The sequence below is a fragment of the Muntiacus reevesi genome, chromosome 18 (assembly GCF_963930625.1).
Source record: "Muntiacus reevesi chromosome 18, mMunRee1.1, whole genome shotgun sequence".
NCBI lineage: Eukaryota > Metazoa > Chordata > Mammalia > Artiodactyla > Cervidae > Muntiacus > Muntiacus reevesi.
In genome coordinates, this window is record NC_089266.1 from 56,162,215 (window position 1) to 56,187,763 (window position 25,549).

The window sequence follows — 25,549 nt, forward strand, 5'->3', positions numbered from 1 at the left end:
AAGCTGGGTGATCTGGTAGGAAGTATAGTTTCAACAGACAGGAGATGATGCTGGCTTAGACCAGTGATGCAAGTGTCAAAATGTGACAAAACTGCAATTTTTGAACAGGAGGGTCAACAAGTTAGATGTAGAGTGTGAAGGAAAGAGGAGTCAGATTACAGATGGAACAAGTTGATCTTTCTTCTTCTCTTGTCAAATACCTTCAATGGCAATCCATTGTCTAAAATCTTAGACTGGTATTCAAGTGCCTGCCTGCTTTGGTCCCAACATAAAAACTCCCCCATAGCCCCCAAATGTTATTTCCTAATGCTTTCATCTTTTCATGTTTTCCTTATGTCCCCAAGCCTTTAATAATGACAAGGTGATGATGATGAACTAATACAAATACAAATTATTATTTTTTTTAGGAATTTATTATATTCCTGGTAGTTTTAGGCTCTTAAACTCTCAAATCCTATGAACAAATTATAAACAGATGTTATCATCACACTTTAGATACAAAAACATTAAGAGATAATAGTTAAATTAGCATACAAAGCCAACTGACTTTGACTCTCAAGATAAGACTTTTTCTTTCACACCACGATTTTCAGGCTGCACACTGCCTGGAGTGCTCTCCCCTTTACATGTATGGTCTAGTTCACGTGTCACCTTTTATCTAAAAAGTCGCCTTATTCTCTCAGTCAAAATTAGGTTTTATTCCTCTAAATGAAATTGTTAAAATAAATCATTTTCACCTATTTCTCTGCACCTAATATTTCTTCTATTATTAATAATAAAGACCATAATAGTTAATATTTATTAAATAATTACTATGTGCTATTGTATATATATATATATATATATATATATACACACACACACACACACACACTATCATATTACCTTACTTTATTAACTATGCTTGATATTCCAAAACTTAAGTTCTAAGCATTCAGAAGAAAAATTTAATTAAATGGAGGAAAAAACCCACCCTTTAATTTATTCTATATGTAAAAATTAAGAAAGAATATTTGTAAATGGGATTCCCTGGTGACTCAGATGACAAAGAATCCGCCTGCAAGGTGGAAGGATCCAGGTTTGATCCCTGGGTAGGGGAGATACCCTGGAGAAGGGAATGGCTACCCACTCCAGTTATTCTTGTCTGGAGAATTCCACGGAAAGAGGAGCCTGGCAAACTAAAGTTCATGGGATAGCAAAGAGTTGGACATGACTGAGCGATCAACACTTCACTTTTCACTTGCAGGATGCAAAGATACACTAAAGTGTAAAAAGGCCTGGCCATATAAACTGATGCAGATATAGCACCAAACTACAGAGAAGCTTAATAAGATGGGGGTCCAAAACATTTTTTGGTCAAAAAATAGAGGACGTTTACAGACTTTTTAGTTGGAAATAACTTAAGTGTACATAAGACTTGCAAGAGTAGAAACATCATTTGCCCAGATTTACCTAATTCACAAAGTCACCCTTTTGCCCACATGTTCATGAGTGAGAAATAAAGTATTCTTGCAAGCCACTGATATTTTGAGGTTGCTGCTACCAAGATTTTGCATACTCTCAATCTCTCACATATATACGTTTGTATACACACATATGTAAATATGTACACACATATTCTATTCAAGGGTTCTTTATCCCTACAAATTTCAGGATTTCTTAAGTAAAAGGATATTCTCTTACACAACCATAGTACAGCTATCAGATTTAAGAAATTAACATTGAGCTGATACTATTATCTAATCGGTCATCTATATTCCAATTTTGTCAATTGACTCAATAACATCCTTTGTAGTGTTTCCCCTGTTCCAGTGCAGGATCTAGCCTAGGGTCAGGTATTTTATTTAGTTCCATGTCTCTTTACCCTCTTTAATCTGGAACATTCCCAGCCACTTCCTCAGCTCCTTCTTCCCTCCCGTCATCCCTTCTTCATTTTCCTTTCTTTCTCCTTCTTCCTGTCCCTGTCCCTCACCCCTCCCTCTCTACCTTGTCCTTTCCTTTCTCTCTTTCTTTGGTCCTTCTTTCTTTCTTTTCATTCTTTTATTTTTTATGGCATTCACATTTCTAAAGAATATAACACCTATACACACACAGACACATACACTTTTAAAAATAAATAAAACTGTCTTCATTTGGGGCTTGACTGATGCTTCCTCATGGTCAGGTTCAGGTTTATACATTCTCAGCCATAATACTACGTAGTGATGGTGTGTCCTTTCAAGGTTTCACATTTGAAGTCACACATATCCATCTGCTCTTCACTGGTGACATCCATTTTGTACCAGTTTAGGAGTTGTCTGATTTCACTATCATATAATTACTATTTTCCCCTTGCAATTAATAAGCAGTTTATAGACAGCCACTTTAAAGCCATATAAATATGTGAATATTCTGCTTGTCATAAAAAAAATTCCCCCTAGATTAAGCATTTTATGATTCTAGTCTGATCAGTCATTACTGAAACATGCAAAATATTGACTTCCCAAATCCAGCAGCTAGTCTGATAACTGTTGTTGCCAGTCAGCACTCAACAGTCTTTAATGAGCAAGAGCCCTCAGCTCTCCCCATTAATTAATTCACTTCTTTACTCATGATATGGACTCATGAATCACTTACTTTCAATGGTTAGTTAGTTCATCACTATATTTAATTATTTTGGTGTTCAACTACTTTCAGTCTGGGCAGTGGAAAGTACATCAAGCTAGTTACTTAAGACATGTTCCCAAAATTTTGGGGATTTCCTTATTTTCTAGCATAAGATGTTTCAAGCTCATTTTGTACTTACCCACCCTCAGTCCTGAAATCAGTTATTTCTCCAAGAAGCCTGGATTTTTATTAGTGGGGAATAGCTTCTGGGTACTTACATATGCTAGGTGGTCATTGCTATTGGGATATCTGATTCTTGGTTCTTTCAGCTGTTAGAGCTAGGAATATATATATATATATATACACACACACATACATATAAACTGCACAGACATACATATATATGGGCACATACATATTCATATTCACAGATACATATATATTTTAGAAATGATGCATTCACAATGATACCTCCGAATCTAGTCCATTCAAAGAATTCTTTCTTGACTTCCTAAATTCTACTTTGTATGTTTTTGCTTTTTCACAGAGATTCTGGCTCTCAACAACAATCAAAACATTTACAGAGAGCTATATTACATCTTGGGCTTCCCAGGTGGAACTAGTGGTAAAGAACCTGCCTGCCAATGCAGGAGACATAATATTCTTGATTTACACATTCTTTCCTTTAGCTTCATGAAAATATTCCTCCACAAATGCCTTACTTTGTATGTCACGTCAGGAAGGCTGATGTTGGTCTAACTCTATTACATTTGTAAGTTATTTGATCTTTTCATTTGGAGGCAACTATGCATCCCCCCCACCCCCCCTTTTTTAAAGCCTGATAGGATATATCCTAAATTGATCTTTCCCCACTACCCAATAATAATTTCAGGTCATCTTTTATTTCTGAAAAGTTTTCTTGGATTATAGTTCAAAATATTAGTGCTGTTCAGTTGTTTTGATTTACTTCCTCATGAAAATCCTTTACTTACTTCATTCTTATTTTTCTGGTTTTCTTTGATGCCTTTTCATTTGATTATATTCTTTCTTGGGACACCTGTAATACAGTTTGCATTTCTAGTATCATTTCGTTTTTTTCTTCTCTTTCTTTCCTAGGTTTTATCAACTCTCATTTCATTTATTTCTGGTTTTTTTTTTTTGTCATTTTCTAAGTCTTTGTTTTTAATTCCTTATTTTGAGTTATTCTGTGTTACAGTTTTAAGGTTGAATTGTTTTGGGGTATTTGCATCAGGAAGAAAGTTTTAATTCATATTGTCTGATATTTACAGTTGTTTTGTAATGACAGGGACAGATTTTTAAATTTCTTTTCCAGTTCCTTTTTCTTTCACAGGAAGAGTTCTTAGTTCAACAGCACCCTCTTCTGTGCAATTTCTTTTTATGGATCATGTTGTTGATAGTCATGGTGGAGGGTAGATAGAGGAGGCTTGGTATGTCTTGTTTCTCTTTCATTTCTGCAAGATCCTTAATTCCCCCTCTTATTTCCTTCTTTCTCATCCTTTCTCAGCCTCCAAGGGACACCACCCCTTCTCTGCTTATGTGATTCTAGACGCTGCTGCTCCTGCTCGCACATACTCCCCAAACTCTGAGGGCTGCCAAGTCCCGGCCACTGTTCGCTGTGCTGTCATTGATAGCTGCATTTTTCTTTCTAGGGGTGATTTCACTTGCAGTACTTTGTCTAATTGCTCTGCTCTCCTTACTCTTTTCAGAGTTTATAAGCCTCCCCTGCTCGCAAGTTTCAGTGGCAGGCAAGCTGCTACAGTTTGTTGGAATTTTAAACTCTATTTATATGCACCTTGAAGGTTCTGGTGCTCTCTATCCAATAGCCATAATTAAGGTATAGTTTCTGGGAATTCTCTGGCAGTTCAGTGGTTAGGACTCAGTGCTTTTACAGCTGTGGGCCCAGTGTCAATTTCCGGTCAAGGAACTAAGATCCCAGAAGTCGTGCATGATGTATCCAAAAAAAAAAAAAAAAAGGTGTGGGTTCCTGTATGGCTTTATGTGCTCTATAAATTCTATGCTTTCTGGGAGGATGATATTGGGGATATTCAAAATCAGGTGACTGCCACTGATCTATAGTAATGTCCTCTTAATTTTCTATTCTTATTAACATTTTATTTGTTACTTGTATCTCTATTTCATGATATCGTTGCATTTGTTTTGCTGTGTTACTTAAAATTCTTTGAAGAATGATAAAGAGTGAAAATAAATTTTTACTTTTTATTACTAAAAAAAAGTTTAAGATGCTCTGCCTTGGAAGTTTTCCCCCTCCCTTGATTTGCTTTTAGCTTTAATAAAATGAATATGAGTAACAGAAGAAAAGAAAAAGGAAAAATATAAGAGAAAGAAAAAAAGAGTAGAAAAGCAATGAGACTGATCATTTCAGTCCATAGATACCCAACTCTGAAAGCAGCAGTACATTATACTATACTGTTTATATCTGTAGGCTCTCAGATATTTTACAGCATCAATGTACTGCAACTATATCTCATTTGCTTACACACACATTCGCAAGACACATATAAACAATATATACACTTACTTGTTTCACATTCTGGAGTTCTTCTGTCAATTGCTTCCTCTGCCTTTCCGATTCAAATAATTTTTCCTATATTAAAAAGTCACTGAATTAACAACTTGTTAAGAAGGTATCAATGAGCATGATTTTCAGGACTTCGTTTCAAGGCTTACAAATTCCTCAAACATCCAGTTTCTAGAATCTGGAAACGTAATTCCCAGTGACTTTTCTGCCTTATACATACCAGTTAAAAGTAATTAGCTCTTTACAGTATAATTGGGATGTAAACATATTTTCTGTCACTATAATTAGTCACTTTTTTTTTCCTGTGCCAGGCGGCATGTAGGGTCTTCATTTCCTGACCAGAAATTGAATTCAGGCTACGGCAGTGAAAGCCTGGACTTCTCTAACTACTAGGCCACCAGGAAATGCCTTACTAGCCACTTTTTAAAAAACCTAAAAACTTGAAGTCCAAAATAAGTCAATCAGGATAAAAATGTATAAATGTCATATAAATGCTAGGTAATAGTTATCAGTGTCAAAGAGGTTGCAAATTGAAGAGCATGATTATTATAACTTAGGAGTCCCTCTTATTGTATGTATGAAAGAGGATTATGAAACTGAGTTGAACATAATGTTCCCAATTTAGCTAATTTTTGTAAGATTATGCATAAAAATGAACATATAACTAGTGTAATCAAAATATGAAAGAATAGTTACTAAGGTGGAATAACATTGGCATCCCAAACAAATATTAAAATCTTTGAACTTAAAATTAAGGATATTGAGAATAGCACCCTAAAACATTCAATTTTGTTATGTCATAAATAAATCCACATTTTATTGATCAAATCAGAGATACTACAAGTACTTTAAAAGCCATTTTACTATAAACCTGACCAGAGGAATTGCTATAAGAAGCAATCTTAAAAAAAAAAAAAAAAAAGAAGCAATCTACTTTCTGCTATACTTGAGCTCATTTTTTGAAATGAAGGTACATGAAGATGAATATAATATAGCAATCTAACGAATCTGCCACAGAACAGGAGCCAAGAAACTTCTGCCTCCTAGGCTTTTATGCTCTGGTAAGTCACCTTCACTCTTTGTGTCCTAGTTTTTTTGCATCTGTAAATGGAAAATATATCTATTTTCATTCAACTTTGCAAAGCAGTAGCAATGTGAACTCTGCGGAAAGGCTTTAAGTTAAATAAAGCCCATGGAACCTTAAAAATCATTCTTGCAGAATAAAAATTAGCCATTGGCATCAAATTTGCTTGGTTCCATTTTTATCTGTACCTCAAATCAGACATGATAAACAGAGATGTCACAGGATAATGGGAAGTGATAAGAGACATCTACGCATTCTGTGAAATTCATTTAACAACCTCCACTTTTTGTGTGTATAATACAAGTAGAAAAACTCAAAGTACAAAGGTTATCTCAAACAAAACATTTATTGCTGTGAAGTTTTTTCTGTATTTAAACAAATGGTTCTCAGCCAACAGATAGGTTTTCAGGTAAAGGAAATTATATAGAATTTATTTTACCTGTGATTTCAGGTTCTGTCACAGTAGGATATGTTCAGTTACATCTCGTAAATTTTAAATGCAAATCCTGATTTATTCAATAGTTCCTCCGGAAAGCTTTGTTTAAATATTAAATGAATACATCTTTAAATTAAAATTCTAATTATTACCACTGATATTCCAGTAAAAAACAAAAATATATCACTAAATTTAACAATGATAAACACTGGGGCTTCCATGGTAGCTCAGACAGTAAATAATCTGTCTGCAGTGCAGAAGACCCAGGTTTGATCCCTGGATCAGAAAGCTCCCTTGGAGTAGGGAATGGCAACCCATTTTGTTCTTGCCTGGGGAATTCCACAGACAGAGAAGCTTGGCAAGCTACAGTCACAAAGAGTCAGACATGATCAAGAATTAAGATGAAAATATAAATTTAGCTTTAATAATAAATTGACAGTAGTTTTTCATATTCTCTTAAAAAACATGTGCAGTGTTGGTTATACTGGTAAGATAGCATTTTTATACAATTTACTCTGTGTAAGTCATTGAATCTTATGGTTCATCAGAATTTTCTGAGGCTCTCAGATCTTTTTCATTTCATCATAGGGAACTGGTTAAATAATCTAGAACAGAACCTTTGGAGGATAGGAGAGGCACTGAAAAGAATTAGGTAGATTCGTTTATATTAACCTGAAAAGTTACCCAAGATATAATGCTAATAACAAAGAGAAAAAAAGAAGACAAGTTGTAAAAAAGTGTATAATATATGAAACAATTCTGTGAAAGTTAAAGAAGCATGTATACACATATTTTTTAGCATATGCTTGTACACAGAGAAAGTCTCTGAAAGGGTAAATAAGATATGTTAAACAATAGCTTCCTCTAGAGGTCAGAATTTAAAAACTAAGGTAGCAAGGAAATATCTTTCTTTGTTTAATTTGGTGTAAAGATTTTGCCTCAATAGAAATGAAACAAATAATAGAATTTCACTTATTTAAGAAACTAATTAAAAATAATTTGGGGCTTCCCTGGTGGCTCAGTGGTAAAGAATCTGCCTGCCAATGCAGGGGATGCAGGCTTTCGGAACGTGACCTGGGAAGAGTCCTACATGCCATGGAGAAACAAAGCCTGGGCACAGATTTTCTACTGAACCTGTCTAAACCTGTGCTCTAGAACCTGAGCACCACAGCTACTGAATCCTGCTTGCTCTGGAGCCCGCGCTCTGCAACAGTCCAAGTCACCACAATGAAAGGCCGTGTACGGCAACCAGAGAGGAGCCCCGGCTCTCTGCAATTAGAGGAAAGCCTGTGCAGCAGTGAAGACCCGTACAGCCAAAAATAAACACAGAAAAAAATTTAAATATGTTCCTATCATGAGTTAGTGGAAAACAAGCAGTTATACTGCTTTTCTTGAAGATCTGAAAAATATAATGGCTTTTCATAAAAATTATGATGCAAATTTAATATTCTAAACACAAAATTAAAACATATATAGAGATCTAAAATCTTACAGTATATTTGGGAAATACATTGTGTTTTTATTTCCTTTAAATTTCAATGCATTAAATTTCATAATATGTTAGCAAAACAAGATGTCCTTGAAGCATTCCCATGAACACAGGAGAAAATGTATTTTCCAGTGAACATCTGAGGACCTAAAATTGTCATGGCTTGCTTCACTGGCTCTTTATCCTTCCCACCAGTGTGAGGAAAAAAGGGGGTTAGAAGTAGTCAGATTAGAAGGTATGATTACAAACCACACTGTTCACACCAAATCTGTGAAATATAAATAATGAGTATGCGAGCTCAAAATTTACTCTCTAAAGGTCAGCTGAGGAAAAAATATTAATTTGATATTAATATTCTATACTAAACCATCTGATATTGATATTATTAAAAAAAAAAAAACACAAACAACTAAGTCTCGATACTCCAGAATTCAACACACGATAATTTTCTTTCTTTTCTTTATACAAAAGAAAATACAAGGTAGCTAAATTGGAGATTACCTTAAGTGCATTCACTTCTTCCAAGGCGTCATTTCTTTCACGCTTAAGCTTTTCCATTTCATCTGTTTCTAAGGAATCACCTGTCTCCTGAGAAATCTGTATGCAAGATAAGAAGGGAGAGTTAGAACAGGACACGGAACAATGGACTGGTTCAAAATTGGGAAAGAAGTATGTCAAGGTTGTATATCGCCACACTGCTTATTTAATATATATGCAGAATACATCATGAAAAATGCCAGGCTGGATGAATCACAAGTTGGAATCAAGACTGTTGGGAGAAGTATCAATAACCTCAGATAGGCAGATGATACCATCCTAATGACAAATAACAAAGAGGAACTAAAGAGCCTGTTAATGAGGGTGAGAGAGGAGAGTGAAAAGTTGGCTTAAAACTCAACATTCAGAAAACTAAGATCATGGCCTCTCATCCCATCACTTCATGGCAAACAGATGGGGAAAAAGTGGAAACAGTGACAGATTTTACTTTCTTGGGCTCTTAAATCACTGTAGACAGTGACTGAAGCTATGAAATTAAAAGATACTTGTTCCTTGAAATAAAAGCTATGACAAACCTAGATAGCATATTACAAAGCAGAGACATCATTTTACTGACAAAAGTCAGGTCTAGTCAAAGCTATTGTTTTTCCAGTAGTTATGTACAGATGTGAGAGTTGGACTATAAAGAAGGTTGAGAGCCAAAAAATTGATGCTTTTGAACTGTCGTATTGGAGAAGACACTTGAGAGCCCCTTGGACAGCCAGGAGATCAAACCAGTCAATCCTAAAGGAAATCAGTCCTTGAATATTCACTGGAAGGACTGATGCTGAAGCTGAAGTTCCAACACTTTGGCCACCTGATGTGAAGAGCTGACTCACTGTAAAAAACCTTGATGCTGGAAAAGATTGAGAGCAAGAGGAGAAGGGGGTGACAGAGGATGAGATGGTTGGATGGCATCACGGACTCATGAACATGAGTTTGAACAAACTCTGGGAGACAGTGAAGGACAGGGAAGCCTGATGTGATGCAATACATGGGGCCACAAAGAGTTGGACATGATTGAGCGACTGAACGACAGCAACAAAGCAATCACAGGAAAGGAACTGTCAATATTAAAATACAAGAGAAAAGTTATATATTAGATACTAACTATGAGAGCTAACATAACATTCCTTTTTTGATGAGTCTTAGGCTTTTGCATTCCAATAACAAGATTCAGTTTCTTATTTTGGAGTTGTTTCATTAGATAAAAGAGAATATTAAACAATCTGGGGTAACAATTCACCCATCGAGTCGGTGATGCCATCCAGCCATCTCATCCTCTGTCGTCCCCTTCTCCTCCTGCCTCCAATCCTTCACAGCATCAGGGTCTTTTCCAATGAGTCAACTCTTCGCATGAGGTGGCCAAAGTATTGAAGTTTCAGCTTCAGCATCAGTCCTTCTAATGAACACCCAGGACTGATCTCCTTAAGGATGGACTGGTTGGATCTCCCTGCAGTCCAAGGGATTCTCAAGAGTCTTCTCCAACACCACAGTTCAAAAGCACCAATTCTTCAGCGCTCAGCCTTCTTCACAGTCCAACTCCTGCTTCCTTTTGCCCTGACACATTTGCTTTGTGTATCTATGGTCATTATCCATAATATATACAATCTCATATTCTTCATCTGTCTCTGCTATTCTATTTCATAAGTACTCACAGAATTCATTCTTAAACTGTTTAGATTACTTCTGAATACAATCTCAAATGTAGCAATATTCCCAAAGTGTGTTCCAAAGGATATTAGTTTTGCATAAAACCATAACAGGGTGATGGTGAAGGTGGTAGTGGTCCTTGCAGGTCAGGTAAGTTAGAGAAATAAAAGATTCAGAAAAAGTTACCCTTCTTCCCTGCAGGTCTTCTAGTAGCTTTGATATGCTAATAAGCATTTTGAATATTCCAAATGGTAACATAACAACTTGTTTTCCTCAAGTTTTCTGATCATATTACACACACCACCCTCCTTTATTTTGTAGTATCTCATGGGACTAATGTCTACCTAGCACATTCTGGGAAACACAGCTACTGAACATTCAGATTTGCTTATTCTACCTCGTTACCTTAAGAAGCAAAAATAAACAGAATTTAAGAGTTTAAATAAGAATCCAGATAACAGTTATAAAAATTTACTAAGATAAGTTATAGATTGGGGTTTTTAGGCATGTACTCATCATTTTTGAGTTTAAAATGAACATAAATCATGAATGAAAGAATCCATGGTATCATTTTGGGAGGCAAAACACTACACTAACATTCATAGAACAAACTATGACTTACAAAATGTTTTACAACTCTACTGTTATTTTAGGGTTAAGCAGCAAAAACTGGCAATAGATAGTACTTGTGAATTCTTTGAAAAGCCCCTTCTGTGGTCAGTGACTTTCCAAATATGACTCAACCACACAAGCAGCATCAAATGAGATAAACTGTTGCTATTTAACATGGATGACTCCAGACAGATAACTATTTTCTAATCTACCTCCAGCTCTTGAACTTTATCCTCTTTACTGTCTTACATCTCTTTCTTACCTGGTTCTCATGATATTCTTTTCAACCCTTGGGCCCCCTGGCCTCTGTGATACTTGGTAAATAACATTATAAATCATTTCTACTCTGCTTTCTCAAGTCTGCAATAGTATCATGAGACCCTACAGAAAGTCACTGCACTGTGCTCAGCGGGCCTCACCTCAATTCTCCCTTCACTATTGCTCCATCATCATCGTTTTTAAGTTATTTGACTTGTGCCAATCTGGACAGCCACTACTGCACTGGCCACATTCACGACCTCAATTCATCTTAAACAGAACATAAAGCCTTCCATTATGAACCAGCCCATCCAACTACCTCCTTTCCTTAAAATTTCTGTGTATTCCCTTATTTCGCCCTGCCTAATCCTTTTATTTCTTATACTCTGCTTTACATGTCTTTCCTCCCTCCCGACATTTCAGTAGTAATTACTTGTAGTGTCACCAGACTGCTATGGAAAGAGATATGCCCCTCATCAACTTTCATTAACCACTTTGTTACACATAGTATTGCTCAACCATTTGTCCTTGAAACTTTCTCTTCCCTAGGTTTTCGATACTCTACTATTTCATCTACCCTCAGGACATTCAGGCTGTTTCTAATGACTTCATTTCATTTCTACTTCTTAAATGGAGAAAAGAGAGGTTCCCCAAAGTTTGTCCTTTTCTGCCACCTTCTCTACAGGCTGTCCTTGAGTGATAACGTTCACTGCCACGCTACTACAACTATCACCCTCCACATAATTCACAAATCTCTCTCCTGATGTATAGTTCCTTATTCCCTTTCGGTTCTTTATACCTGTCAGCATCATGAACTTACTCTTTCCAAAACACAGACCATCATCTTCTCTATCTTTCTCTTCTTATTCCTTCTTCCTAGTAAAAGAACCATATATCATTAATCACCCTAATAAAAAACTTGGGGGCTGCCTCTAACTCATTCTCCTTTGCTCTGACATTCAAACGCATGCCTCATTGATGGCACACTTGCTTTGGTCAATGTCTTAGACCTGTCTCTCCATTTCTTTCCCATTCTTCTCATCTCTCTTTATTCATCCATACTTACAGTCTTTCTTTGGTCCCCTGTCTAGACTACCAACCACCACTTTAACCCCTTCCAAGATAGACAACACTATTTAAGATTACTATTTCTAAAATATCACTTTGATGATATCACTATTATCCTTAATGGTTACTAACTTAACTACGGTTTCAGTCAGTCAATTCAGTCACTCAGTCATGTCCGACCTTTTGTGACCCCATGGATTGCAGCACGCCAGGCCTCCCTGTCCATCACCAACTCCCAGAGTTCACCCAAACACACGTCCATTGAGTCAGTGATGCCATCCAACCATCTCATCCTCTGTTGTCCCCTTCTCCTCCCACCTTCACTCTTTCCCAGAATCAGGGTCTTTTCCAATGAGTCAGTTCTTTGTATCAGGTGGCCAAAGTATTGGAGTTTCAGCTTCAGCATCTAGTCAATGTCTAAGTTTAATATTTACTCTTCCTTTCTTCTCTGATCTGCATGTACTCAATTATCTTTTTTAAAAAGTAGATTATTCTCTGCTTACTATCACATTGTACACATTTATTTTTTCATGCTAATACTCATCACTCTGATCACCTCTTGAGCAGATAAAATCCTATATGATTCAAAAGTCACTCAAGGGACTTCCCTGGCAGCCCAGTGGTTAGGACTCCATGCCTCCACGACAGGGGACCTGAGTTTGATCCCTGGTCCAGCATGCCATGTGGCATAGTCAAGAAAACACCAAAACAAAAAATGAAAACTCACTCAAATGCCACCTCCATTAAGAATTTTCCCTGAGTACTCTAAGTTCTATTATTACTATGGCTCTATCACAATGCATTTTTAAACTTTGTTTGTATACATGAATTTTCTTACATTATATCCTAAATTCCTTGAGGGACAGGCTTGAGTTTTATTTATCTTATAACATGTGCTGGGGCAACTAACAATGCCACATACACTGTAGCTATTTAATATACATGTAATCTTTTACAGATGTGGATATAGTGGAGTGACTATAAAGTGTTTACTGCTACACACAGTGAGAAATATCATTTATATCATGACCCAATTATCAGTTAAACATTGTCACTTTTATTATATACAGTTCACTTTACTATTTTCCATTCTATTCTATTCCCCTTGTTAAAATACAATCACTTAACTGATTGAGCAAGAACCCCAGTTGTGATTTTAATATAACCTATTTATGAGACATGATTACTGTGGTAAACCCATCACATCATCATGGACCATCGTCTGCTGATGCTAAGTTTAGAATACTGCTAAATGTAGGCTCCAACCTTGCCTTTTCTAGATGTAATCTTGTCCCAGCAGCAGGTGTAGCACTGTGTGAATTTTTAATATATTTTTAATATAGCAGTGATAACTAGAATCACAGCAAGATAATTATATTTTTGGTTCTAAATGCCATATTATTCCAAAACCAAAAAGTTTTTTGTCAACTAAACAAAAGTAGGACTTACACTGACTCAGCAATTCCTTCTTAAAAGATAGCATTTCAAGAAATCTTATGAGTCAGACAGAATGATCAGCAAATGAAGCTAGTTACAAAAGAGTACATATTGTATGATTCTATTTATTACTGTATCCATTATGCTTCAGTAAAAATATTTTTAAAAAATAAAGGAAAATACAAGCCAAAAAACCAGAGAAACATACGGGAAAAAACAAGCATTCTTAACAGATGGATTATAAAATCTGACTCTCTTCTTTAAGATGACATGGTTGAGGGGGTGAGCACACTGGAATTTCCCCATCTTCACAGAATGTCAGTAGCCTGACCTTAGATCAACTGATATACTATTTCATATGAGACACTATAGTGTTAACTAAAACAAACAAACAAAATAGAACAAAAAAAAAAACCTTGGGAATAATACTAAAAATATTTTTAGAATTTGTTTCTGGTATGCTACTTGACAAGCAGTGATTTTTAACAGTATTTTCAAATGGTGGTGCATAACTCATTAGTAAATTATAAGACCTAATATTTACTGGACTAGAACTGAGTATTAAATAAGAACACAAGGATGTAAAAAAGGCTAAGCAACGCATTGAGATTTTTGTTTCAGTTACATATGTGAGTGTGGTGAAGTAAAAATGGATTCTTATCATGGAGTTATGGATTCAGGTGGAAAAAAAAGGAAAGCCAACATCTAATGGGAACTCTTCTGTGTGTTGACAAGCAGAATATTACAGAAGAATTCTTGTAAACTGATATAATGATTCTTGCACAATATTTGATCTGAAGCTACAAACAGGAAATTATTGGCACACGGCCTTGTACAATTACTATCAGCACTTTGCTCTTGCTATCAAAATGCAACATACTGAATACATTCTTATTTGCTCTAAAACCATATTGGTATTGACAAAAAGGAAGTAAATTACTAATTTGGAGACCAAGTATTTCTTTGCAGTTGCTAGGAAAGCTCTGCATGCTCATTCCCTACGTGGCTTATGTAAGCTCCCCACCACCTTTGCCATTCCTCATCAGAATGGGCATGGCGGCTTCCAATACTGTTTGGCAATTAGGAAACAATGTCCTGCTGTCACAGAGGTGGGTAAGAACGTGACACCTAGATGAGAGGAAGGAAACTGTGCTCTTACTGCTTCAGTCTTCCTGCTCTAAAAGCTACAGAATCAGTCTTGCTAAATCAGTGCCTCAATTCGGGGAGAACTGAGCAATTTCCCGAGTTCCCAAACCACCAGGTCTTTGGGAATTCTCATTCTCAGCAATGGGAATGCTCACTCATCGCTGGTGAGAATACAGAACTGTACAGCCACTTTGGAAGAGAGTTGGCAGTTCCTTGCAAAATTAAACATCCTTTTAACATATGATCCATCGATTAAGTTTCTTGGTATTTACACAAAAAAGTTGAAAAATCATGTCCACAGAAAAACATGCACATGGACATTTACAGAGGTTTTATTCATAACTACCCAAACTAGGAGCAATCGAGATGTTTTTCAGTGGGTTAACGGATAAATAACCATCCGGATAAGAGAGATGAAAAGACATGGAGAAACATTAAGTGCAGATTATTGCCTGAAAGAAGCCACTCTTAAAAAGCTGTATACTGTATGATTCTAAGTATATGACATTCTGGAAAGGGCAAAACTATGGAGACAATAAAAGGATGATGGATTTGGATGGGGGGGGCAGTAAGGCTGTGGAGACATGATACACAGTACACAGAGAATCTTTTATGTAATAAAATATTCTGTATGATACCGTAATAATTGATATATGTCTCTATACACTTGTCTTAACCTACACAGAATGTATACATCAAGAGTAAACCATAATGTAAACTGCAAATTTTGGGTGACTAAGCTGTGTCAATGCAGGCTCATCAATTATAACAAATGTGTCACTCTGAAGAAGGTCAACAACAGACAAGGCTAAGCATGTGTAGAGGTGTGGGTATTCAGGAAATCTCTGTATGTTCCCCTTAATTTTGCAGTGAAACCAAACCTGCTCTAAAATAAAGTCTTAAAAAAAAAACAAAATACTTTATTATAATGGCAAAAAAGTGTGAGGTATCTGGAAATAAATATAACAGAGATTAATAAGGTTTGTATTGGAAAAAAATACCTCAAGTGTGTTATATACACTTATATATTATATATTGAGAAGATATAGATGAATAAGAGGCCAAAACATGTTCACAGATAGATTTAAACTTATAAAGATGTTGATTTTTCCCCAAATAATCTATAAGTTCAAAGTAGCAAGATTCTGGCTATAATTTATATAGATAAGATAGCCAAAGTAATATTTGAAAAGAACAACAAGGTGGGAAAATATATCAAGACTTAGGAAGCCAAGTCAACCAGTAGAATAAAGAGTCTAGAAAGGCCCATGCATATATGGAAATCTTATAAATGACAGAACTGGATTGCAAATAATCCTTCCAACTCATGGAAATATGAATTCACATTTTAAAAACTATCTTTAAAAATTTTATCAAAATTCATATATAAAACTTAAATTTTTTGACTGTGTATCAATAGTATAATGACTAACCAATTCAGAAGAAAATTTTAATATGTAAGAGTTTATGAACATAGTGAGTTAAAACAAATACATTTAAATTTATTTAAATTTGGGGGTAGCAAAATGATAGGATAACTAAGGAAGGTTTTTTAACCTTGATATTATAACATATCGGGGTAACATTCTAGGGTAATATGGAAGAGAAATAAGAGTTAAAAGAGACAGGAAAGATGATAAAATTCTGAGAATAATAGTTTGCATTTACAAACCACAAAATCTCAGTCCAGTCCTCCCCTGACTCCAGTCTTTGGCAACCACAAGTCTGTTCTCTATGCCTGCAAGTCTGTTTCTACTTTGTAGATAGGTTCATTTGTGTCATATTTTAGATTCTATTAACACATAAGAGTGATACCATATGGTATTTGTCCTTCTCTTTCTGAGTTACTTCACTTAGTATGATAATCTCTCTAAGTGCGTCCAGGTTGCTGCAACAGCATTACTTCCGTTTTTTATGGCTGAGTAGTATTCCACTGTATATATATGCTACATCTCCTTTGTCCATTCATCTGTTGATGGACAGTTACATTGTTTCTGTGTCCTGGCCATTGTAAATAGTGCTCGATGAAAGTACATGTACTGTTTGGCTAATGTGTCTAACAGCAGGATTGCTGGATCACATGGTTTTCCATTTTCTGAGGAACCTCCATACTGTTTCCCATAGTGGATACACCAACTTACATTCCTGACAACAGTGCAGGAGTTCCCTTTTCTCCACACCCTCTCTGGTATTTGTTATTTATAGACTTTTTAATGATGGCTGTTCTGACTGCTGTCTGGTGTAGTAGTTTGATTTGCATTTCTCTAATAATTGATGAGTTGAACATCATGTCATGTGCCTATTGGCCAACTGTATGTCTTTGAAGAAATGTCTATTTGAGTCTTTTGTCCACTTTCAATTGGATTATCTGGTGTTGTTGAGCTTTATGAGATATTTCTATGTTTTGGAAATTAAGCCCTTGGTTGCAATGTTTGCAAATATTTTCCACCATTTCATAGATTGTCTCTTTGTTTTGTTTATAGTTTATTTTGGTGTGCAAAAGCTTGTAAGTTTGATTAGGTCCTAATTGGGTTATTTTTGTTTTTATTTCTACTGCCTTGTGAAGCTGACTTAAAAAAACACTGGTACAATTTACGTCAAAGCATACTTTGCCAATGTTCTCTTCTAGGAGTTCCACGGTGTCTTGTCAGATATTTAAGTCTTTTTTTTTCTATCATATTCTATCTTTCTTTGTCAAAGATTAACTGACCATAGGTATATAGGTTTATTTCTGGGCTCTCTATTCTGTTCCATTGATCTTTGTATCTGTTTTTGTGCCAATACATGCTGTTTTGATTATTATACCTATCTGGGAGGTTATGCCTCCTGCTTTGTTCTTTTTCCTCAGAATTGGTTGGTGATTCTGGGTTTCATGGCAATTCTATAGTTTCAGACATAGTTTAGGATTTTTTTTTTCCAGTTCTGTGAAAAATGTCATGGGTAAATGAATGGTGATCAGGTTAAATCTGTAAATTGCATTGAGTAGTATGACCATTTTAATAATATTAATTCTTCCAATCCAAGAACATACAATATCTTTCCATTTCTTTGAATCATCTTAAACTACCTTTATTAATGTTTATAGTTATATAAGTTTTTCACCTCCTTGTTCAGGTTCATTTCTAAGGATTATTTTTTTGTTGTGATTTTAAAAGTTATTGCTTTTTTACATTCCCTTTCTGATATTTCATTGTTAGTGTAAAGAAATACAACTGATTTCTAAATGCTAATCTTGCACCCTATTGCCTTGCTGAATTCATTTATCAGATCTAGTAGATTTTGTGGAAATTCTTTAGGGTTTTCTATATATATAGTATCATTTCATCTGCAAATAATGAGAACTTTATCTCTTTCCTTCCAATCTGGATATCTTTTATCTGATTGCAGTGCCAGGACTTCTAATACTATGTAGAAAAGAAGTGGTGAGAACTGCCATCCTTGTCTTGTCCTAGATTTTAGTGATAAGGCCTTCAGCTTTTAACCATTGAATATTCTATTGGCTGTGCTTTGTCACAGCTTTTATTACATTGAGATATGTTTCTTCTACATCCAGTATGGTAAGGGATTTTTTTATCAAGAACGAATGCTGAATTCTGTCAGATGCTTTTTTTCCATCTGTTGAGATGATCATGTGGTTTTTTACTTCTTCTCTTGATGTGGTATATCACAAAGATTGACTTGTGCACTTGAACCATCCTTGTGAACTTGGAATCAATCCCACTTGGTCATGGTATATGATCTTTTTTATGTACTGTTGGATTCAGTTTGGTAATATTTTGCTGAGTGGTTATGCATCTACATTTAGCAAAGATATTGGCCTATAATTTTCTTTTTGGTGGTAATTTTGTCTGGTTTTCATATCAGGGTAATGACGTCATAGAATGTCTTTGGGAGTGCTCCTTTCTCTTCAGTCTTTTTTGAAAGAGTTTGAGCAGGATTGGTAAAAGTTCTTTGTATGTCTGGTAGAATTCATCTGTGAAGCCATCTGCTCCTGGACTTTTGTTTGTAGGGGGGCTTTATTTTTAAATTACATATTCTATTTCCCTTCTAGTGATCAGTCCGTTCAAAGCAATCTTGAGAAAAATAATTACAAAGTTGGAGGTTTCACAGTACAAAACAGGAACATACACTATAAAGCTACAGTAATCAAAACAGTTTGGTACTGACACAAAAATAGATACATAGGTCAATGGAACAGAATCAAGAGCCCAGAAATAAACCCACACCTATAGAGTCAGTTAATCTACAGCGTAAGAGGCAGGAGAACACAATGGGGAGAAGAGACTCTTTAGCATGTGGTGCTGGTAAATGGGACAGCTACATGCAAAAGAAGGAACTGGGCTATTTTCTTACACCATATACAAAAAGAAACACAAAGTAAATTTAAGACTTAAAAACTGTAAGGCCTGAAACTATAAATCTCCTAGAAGGAAACATAGGCAGTACACTCTTTGACATCAGCCTTAGCACATTTTTTTTTCTTGGTATCTCTCTTCAAGCAAGGGCAACAAAAGCAAAAATAAACAAATGGGAATAAATCAAACTAAAAAGCTTTTGTACAGTAAATGAAAACACCAACGAAATGAAAATGCAACCTACTGAATGAGAGATGTTATTTGCAAATGATATATACAATAAGGGGGTTGATATCAAAATACAAAAAGACTCATACAACACATTATCAAAGGACAAAAACCTCAATTAAAAATGGGCAGCGGATGTGAACAGACATTTACCAAAGAAGATATATTGACAGCTATCAGGAACTTAGAAAGGTACTAAACATTACTCATCATCAAGGAAATGTAAATTAAAACCACACTGAGATACCGCCTCACACATATCATATGCTTATTATCAAAAAGACTATAAACAACAAGTGTTGGTAAGTATGTGAAGTAAAGGAAAACTCTCACACTGTCAGTGGGATTGTAAATTGTTGCACCCACTTTGGAAATCAGTATGCAGCTTCCTCAAAAAACTGAAAAGAGGACTTCCCTAGTGGTGCAATGGTTGGGAGTCTGCCTGCCAATGCAGGGGACACAGGTTCAGTCCCCAGCAGAGGAAGGTTCTATATGCGACAGGGCACTGTAACTACAGAAGCATGCGTGCTCTGGAGCCTGGGTGCCACAACTACTGAATCACGCGCACTGCAACTACTGAAGCCTGGGTGCTCCAGCACCAGGATCCGCAACAGGAGAAGCCACCACAATGAGAAGCTTGGTACTGCAACCCGAGCAGGCCCTGCTCACCACAGTTAGAGAAAGCCTGTACAGAGCAACAAAGGTCCCAGAGCCAAAATAAATAAAGAGTTTTTACACACTGAAAAGAGAACTGCCATCCAGCCCAGCAATTCTCTTCTGTGTATTTATCTGAGGAAAAATAAAACACGACTTTACAAAGATGTGTCGTAGCACTATTCACAAAAGCCGAGACATGGAAACAAGCCAAGTGTCTGTCAATGATGAACAAACAAAGATGTGGTACGTATATATAAACACACACATGCATATATATGATGTTATATATTTAACATTATACAACATATATATATTATTACTCAGCTATGAAAAGAAGGAATCTTGCTATTTGTGACAACATGGATGAACATGAAGGGTATTACACTAAGTGAAATAATTCAGAAAAAAACAAATACCATATGACCTCATTTACATGTGGAACCTAAAAAACAAAACAAACAAAAGGAATAAAATAAAACAGAAACTGACTATACATACGGAAAGCAAACAGGTGGCTGCCGGGAGACACGTGGGGATGGATGTGAAATAGGTGAAGGGGATTAAGACATACAAAGTTCCAAATATATTAAATAAATAAGTCATAGAGATGTAATGTATACATAGAGAATACAGTCAATAACATTGTAACAACATTTATCATGATAGGTAGTAACTGGTTTTATTGTTGCTATCATTTCATAATGTATAAAACTCTTTCTTTATATTATACACCTGAAACTAATATAATAATACATTTTAATTATAACTTTTAAAAACTATGTTTATAATAACTGGAAACCAAACCAAACAACCAACCACTACACAATTAGACTAAGGTAGTTTTTTTTTTTTTTTTAATAAGGTAGTTTTAAAGCAAGAAACATTCTCAAGATGAAGAGATTCAACAACCTGTCAGACTATGACAACTCTAAAATAAAAATAATAATAAAAGCTCATGATACGCAAAGCAAAAATTAGCAGAGCCAAACGGAGGAAATTTTAAAACACCTGTCTCTCAGTTACAGATAATACAATAAAAGGCAACAACAACAACAAAAAATAAGTAATGAAAGAGAAAATTTTAAGAGAAAATAGAAAATTTGAACCACATGATCTGAACCTTGACCTGACACATAGAAAGCACTGCACCCAACAAATGTAAAACATACATGCTTTTCACACAACAGAAAACATTCCATAAAATTGACTAAATGCTGGGTATATGGTCAAAGGATTAATACCACACAGAATATGTCTGAATTAAATATGTCTGTGAATATGTCTCTGAATATGGCCCTCTAAATTAAACTAGAAATCAGTAACCAAAAGGGAACTATAGTATATCACTAGAAAATGTTTAAAACAGTTTAAAATAAGTCAAAGACATATCCACAACAGAAAAATTATATACTGTTGAGTGATTATTAAAATATTACCTATAAAAACTTATGGATATGGGGTTTTCCTGTTGGTCCAGTGGTTAAGAATCTGTCTGCTAATGCAGGGGACACGGGTTGAAGCCCTGGTCTAGGAAGATCCCACATGCCACGGGGCAAGCAAGCCCATCTGCCACAACTACTGAGCCCTTATGCTGCAACTCCTGAAGCCAATACACATAGAGGCGGTGCTCTGCAATGAGAAGCCACGCACCCCAACCAAGAGTAGCCCTGCTCACTGCAGCTAGGGAAAGCCCATGCTCAGCAACAAAGGCCCACCACAGTCAAACATTTGAGGATAGAAAAAAAACTTGTGGGTGTGAGTACTGTGTAAAAATTGTGTTGGGAGTTCCCTGGTGGTCTAGTGGTTAGGATTCATTGCTTTCACTGCAGAGGCCTGGGTTTGATTCCTAGTTTGGAAACTGAGATCCCATAAGCCGTGTGATGGAATAAAAAAAAAAAAAAAAATTGTGCAGTACATCTATAAAATAAAAAGCAGAATCATCAAAAATAAGGATTAAAAATCTGAAAAAAATCCATGCTAATGTTTAATAAATTTTAATATCTTGATGAAAATAAATTTTTTCTAGGAAAATGTAGATCAACAACATTACCCAAAAAAAGAAAAAACATTGGAATAAAGCCACCTTAGAAGACATTATATAGGAAGCATCCCCTCTCCTGAAAGATCTAGGCCCCAATCACTTGGCATATGAAACATTTTCAAGCCTTCAAGGAACAGGTAAAGTTTCTATTATTTAAATTGCTTCAGCGGAACTGGATGATCCATGAACAATGTGAGGGGTTAGGGACAATGATCCTCCACATAGTGGAAAATCTGAGTATGACTTTACAGTAAGCCCTCTGCATCTGTGGTTTTGCACCCAAGCATTTAACCAACTTTGGATTATGTAGTACTGTAGTATATAATACTGAAAAAAAACCTGTGATGCAGTGGACCTGTACAGTACAGACATATGTATTCAATGCCGACTGTAAAACTTGCTCATTAAGTAAGATAATGCTAGTTTCTTTTTCAGAAATTAAAAATGGAAAATGACTCAAATATCATGGAAATTAGGTTCTTGCTCCGTTTTGTAGCTCTATTCAACAGCATTCAGAAAACGTAAAAAATTGTGAAAGAGACAAAAGTAATTAACTTCAAATGTCTACCTAGAAAACTCAAGATAAATAACTGAAAAATAACTAGAATGAGGGAGTTCAATACAGTGGCATCACACAAAATAGCCATTCAAAAATCAGTTTTTATTAATAAATTAGAAAATATAATGGTAAAAAAAAGTCCCAGTTTCAATAGCATCAAAAACTATAGTTTACCTATTTGACTTAACAAGAAATATTCAAGACCACTATGGAAGCAAGATATAATTTCCTCTTTCCAAACATCAACAAAGACCTAAATGAATGAAGAAATAAACCATTTCACTTCTCTCAAACCATCCTCTATAGTCAATAAAATTCCAATTAAAAACAGAAAGTCCCAACTGAATTTTCATTACCATTGCACAATGATTCTAAAGATCATGTAGTTAGATAAAAATCAAGAAGCTAGCAAAAGAAGGAAAAGACTTGACCTAACAGATAACAACCTAGATCTATTAAGCTAGAGTAATCAAGATAATACTGTCCTGGCAGAAAGAAATAGACCAATGGAACAGAGTGGTTTGTCTAGAAATATCTGAGTATTCATATGAAATTTAGGACATATTAAAATCTGCATTTTAAATTAGCTGCAAAAGTGGAAAAGGATAGTTACTGAATAAATGATGATGGAATAAGGGCAAGTGGTTATTTATTTGAGGCCCAACCTCATGCATAAACAAAAATTATTTATAAAGAGTATATAATATATATACTATAAAATGAAAAGATCTTCCTTAATAATGTACCAAATATCCATAAAGGAAAGAACTGAAAGATTTGACAATATAAATATCAAAGTTTCATAGAACAAATGACTTACGAAGTTAACAGACTTCACAACTTCATTCTAGATAAAGCACAAAAATAGCAGAACAGATCTGTGTTGTTGGAGGGCCAAAGAGTAGCCTGTTACCTTGACTTGGGGTGGGGAGGGTCAGCACTAGAGAACTAGAAAGGAGCATGGGAGTGGAGACATCAGGGTCTCAGTGGTCTCTTTAACCCTGCGTTTCTTGGTGTGGATGCTGATCACACAGGATGGTTCAGACTGCAATATTTTAGGGTTAACATTTAAGGTATAGTACTTTTCTGTGGTAAACTTAAAGATGGGAGTGTCATAACGGCACAGTGAGAGGAGGATAAAGGAGATCAAGACAAAATTTCACTTTTGATTTTTAAATTATCTGTATTTCATATATTTACCTAGGAAGCATGTTTAATCTGCTTAACTTATTTTCTAAAAAATAAGCAAGCATATGTATGTGACACATAACATGTAAGACGTGCTGTGCTTAATCACTCAGTCGTGTCCGACTCTTTGTGACCCCATGGACTGTAGCCCACCAGGCTCCTCTGTCAGTGGGGATTCTCCAGGCCAGAATACTGGAGTGAACTGCCATGCCCTTCTCCAGGGAATCGTCTCAATCTAGGGATCAAACCCAGGTCTCTTGCACGGCAGGCGGATTCTTTACCGTCTGAGACACCAGGGAAGCCCAAGAATACTGGCGTGGGTGGCCTATCCCTTCTCCAGGGGATGTTCCCAACCTAGGAATCAAACTCGGGTCTCCTGTATTACAGGCAGATTCTTTACCGGGTGAGCTAACAGGGAAGCCCAAGAATACTGGAGTGGGTAGCCTATCCCTTCTCCAGGGGATGTTCCCAACCTAGGAATCAAACTCGGGTCTCCTGCATTACAGGCGGATTCTTTACCAGCTGAGCTAACAGGGAAGCCCATTTAAGACATGACTTACGTGCAATTAAGACAATTCTATAGGGCATACTCTACCTGTGAATTTAATATGCTGGTAATTTCATGTGCATCGACACTGGCTTCATCCAATTGCAAGCAAAACAAGTTTTTGGCAACATGGACAAAATCTAAAACGGAACAGATTTCAGTAAGAATACAGCACTTAACCTTATCTAAGTAAACTTTACCTTTCTCTACATGAAGTTGAAGCTATATGTTATAATAACGGTTAAAATTTAACTGACTTAAATAGGATTAATAATAATAACAATAGTAGTAGCAGTAATAATAATAATAGCAGTGAATGTTTCTGTAACTGCCTTAAATGCTAGGAAAGGCACTTTGTAATTTCATCTCCAGAATTTTCTGAGATAGACCCTTTAATCCTCTCCATTTTACAGTTTGCAGCTAAGATAATTTAACTTGGCAAATAAGTAGCAGAGCAAGATTCCATTTAAAGTCTGACTCAAAGACATATTCTCTTGATTGTTATATACCACCGCCTAATGCCAACCTGGCAAACTGTAAGTTTCTTTAGACATGGAGTGTGACATGTTCATCTATCTTCAATTTTTAAAAAATATTTGGCTATTATATTTTTACTTTCCAATGATCTTTTTAATTGTTCCTATTTTACAATATCCTACTCTTATTTCATGGAAAGCTTAGTTTTGTTTATTGTTTCTAATATATGGTTTACATGAAGTTCTCTGCTCTTGCAATATTCCTTTTTTCTGAGTTCCTCTTTTTCTATTTATCTGCCACTTTGGGGCTTTACATTCTATGTTGAAGGATTTCTCCAAATGTCTGATAAATCCTGGCTTTAAGTTCACATTCAAGAAAAATTAGGTACTAAATCATTGATTGGAAACTTTGTGTGCATAACTCTCTTTGTTAGTCAGTGGGTTTCACTACAGAGTAATCAGGTAGCCAACTATTTTGACGTCTTGTTCAGGTTCTTTGGAGAAACTCCTACAACTGGTTACCCTACCCATAGGGTATAAATACGGTTGCAAATATCACTGAGCAATCTGAGTGTGTGTTGTGAGAGATAATTCACCATACATACCCCTAAATTCCCTAGCTGCTGGCAACT

General features: G+C 35.7%; 1 protein-coding gene across 9 annotated transcripts in view; it reads right to left on the reverse strand.

Annotated features, from left to right (window-relative positions):
* Positions 1-25,549, reverse strand: part of STXBP4 (syntaxin binding protein 4) — a 204,714-nt gene that overhangs the window by 107,232 nt on the left and 71,933 nt on the right. For 8 of the 9 annotated variants that reach the window (XM_065908595.1, XM_065908592.1, XM_065908598.1 and 5 more), the window contains 3 exons: positions 24,490-24,581; positions 8,657-8,752; positions 5,147-5,212 (listed from right to left, as the gene is read on the reverse strand). In XM_065908595.1, the coding sequence (XP_065764667.1) occupies positions 5,147-5,212; positions 8,657-8,752; positions 24,490-24,581 (254 nt within the window). The remainder of the gene's footprint in view (positions 1-5,146; positions 5,213-8,656; positions 8,753-24,489; positions 24,582-25,549) is intronic. The other variant, XM_065908597.1, reaches the window with a different exon arrangement.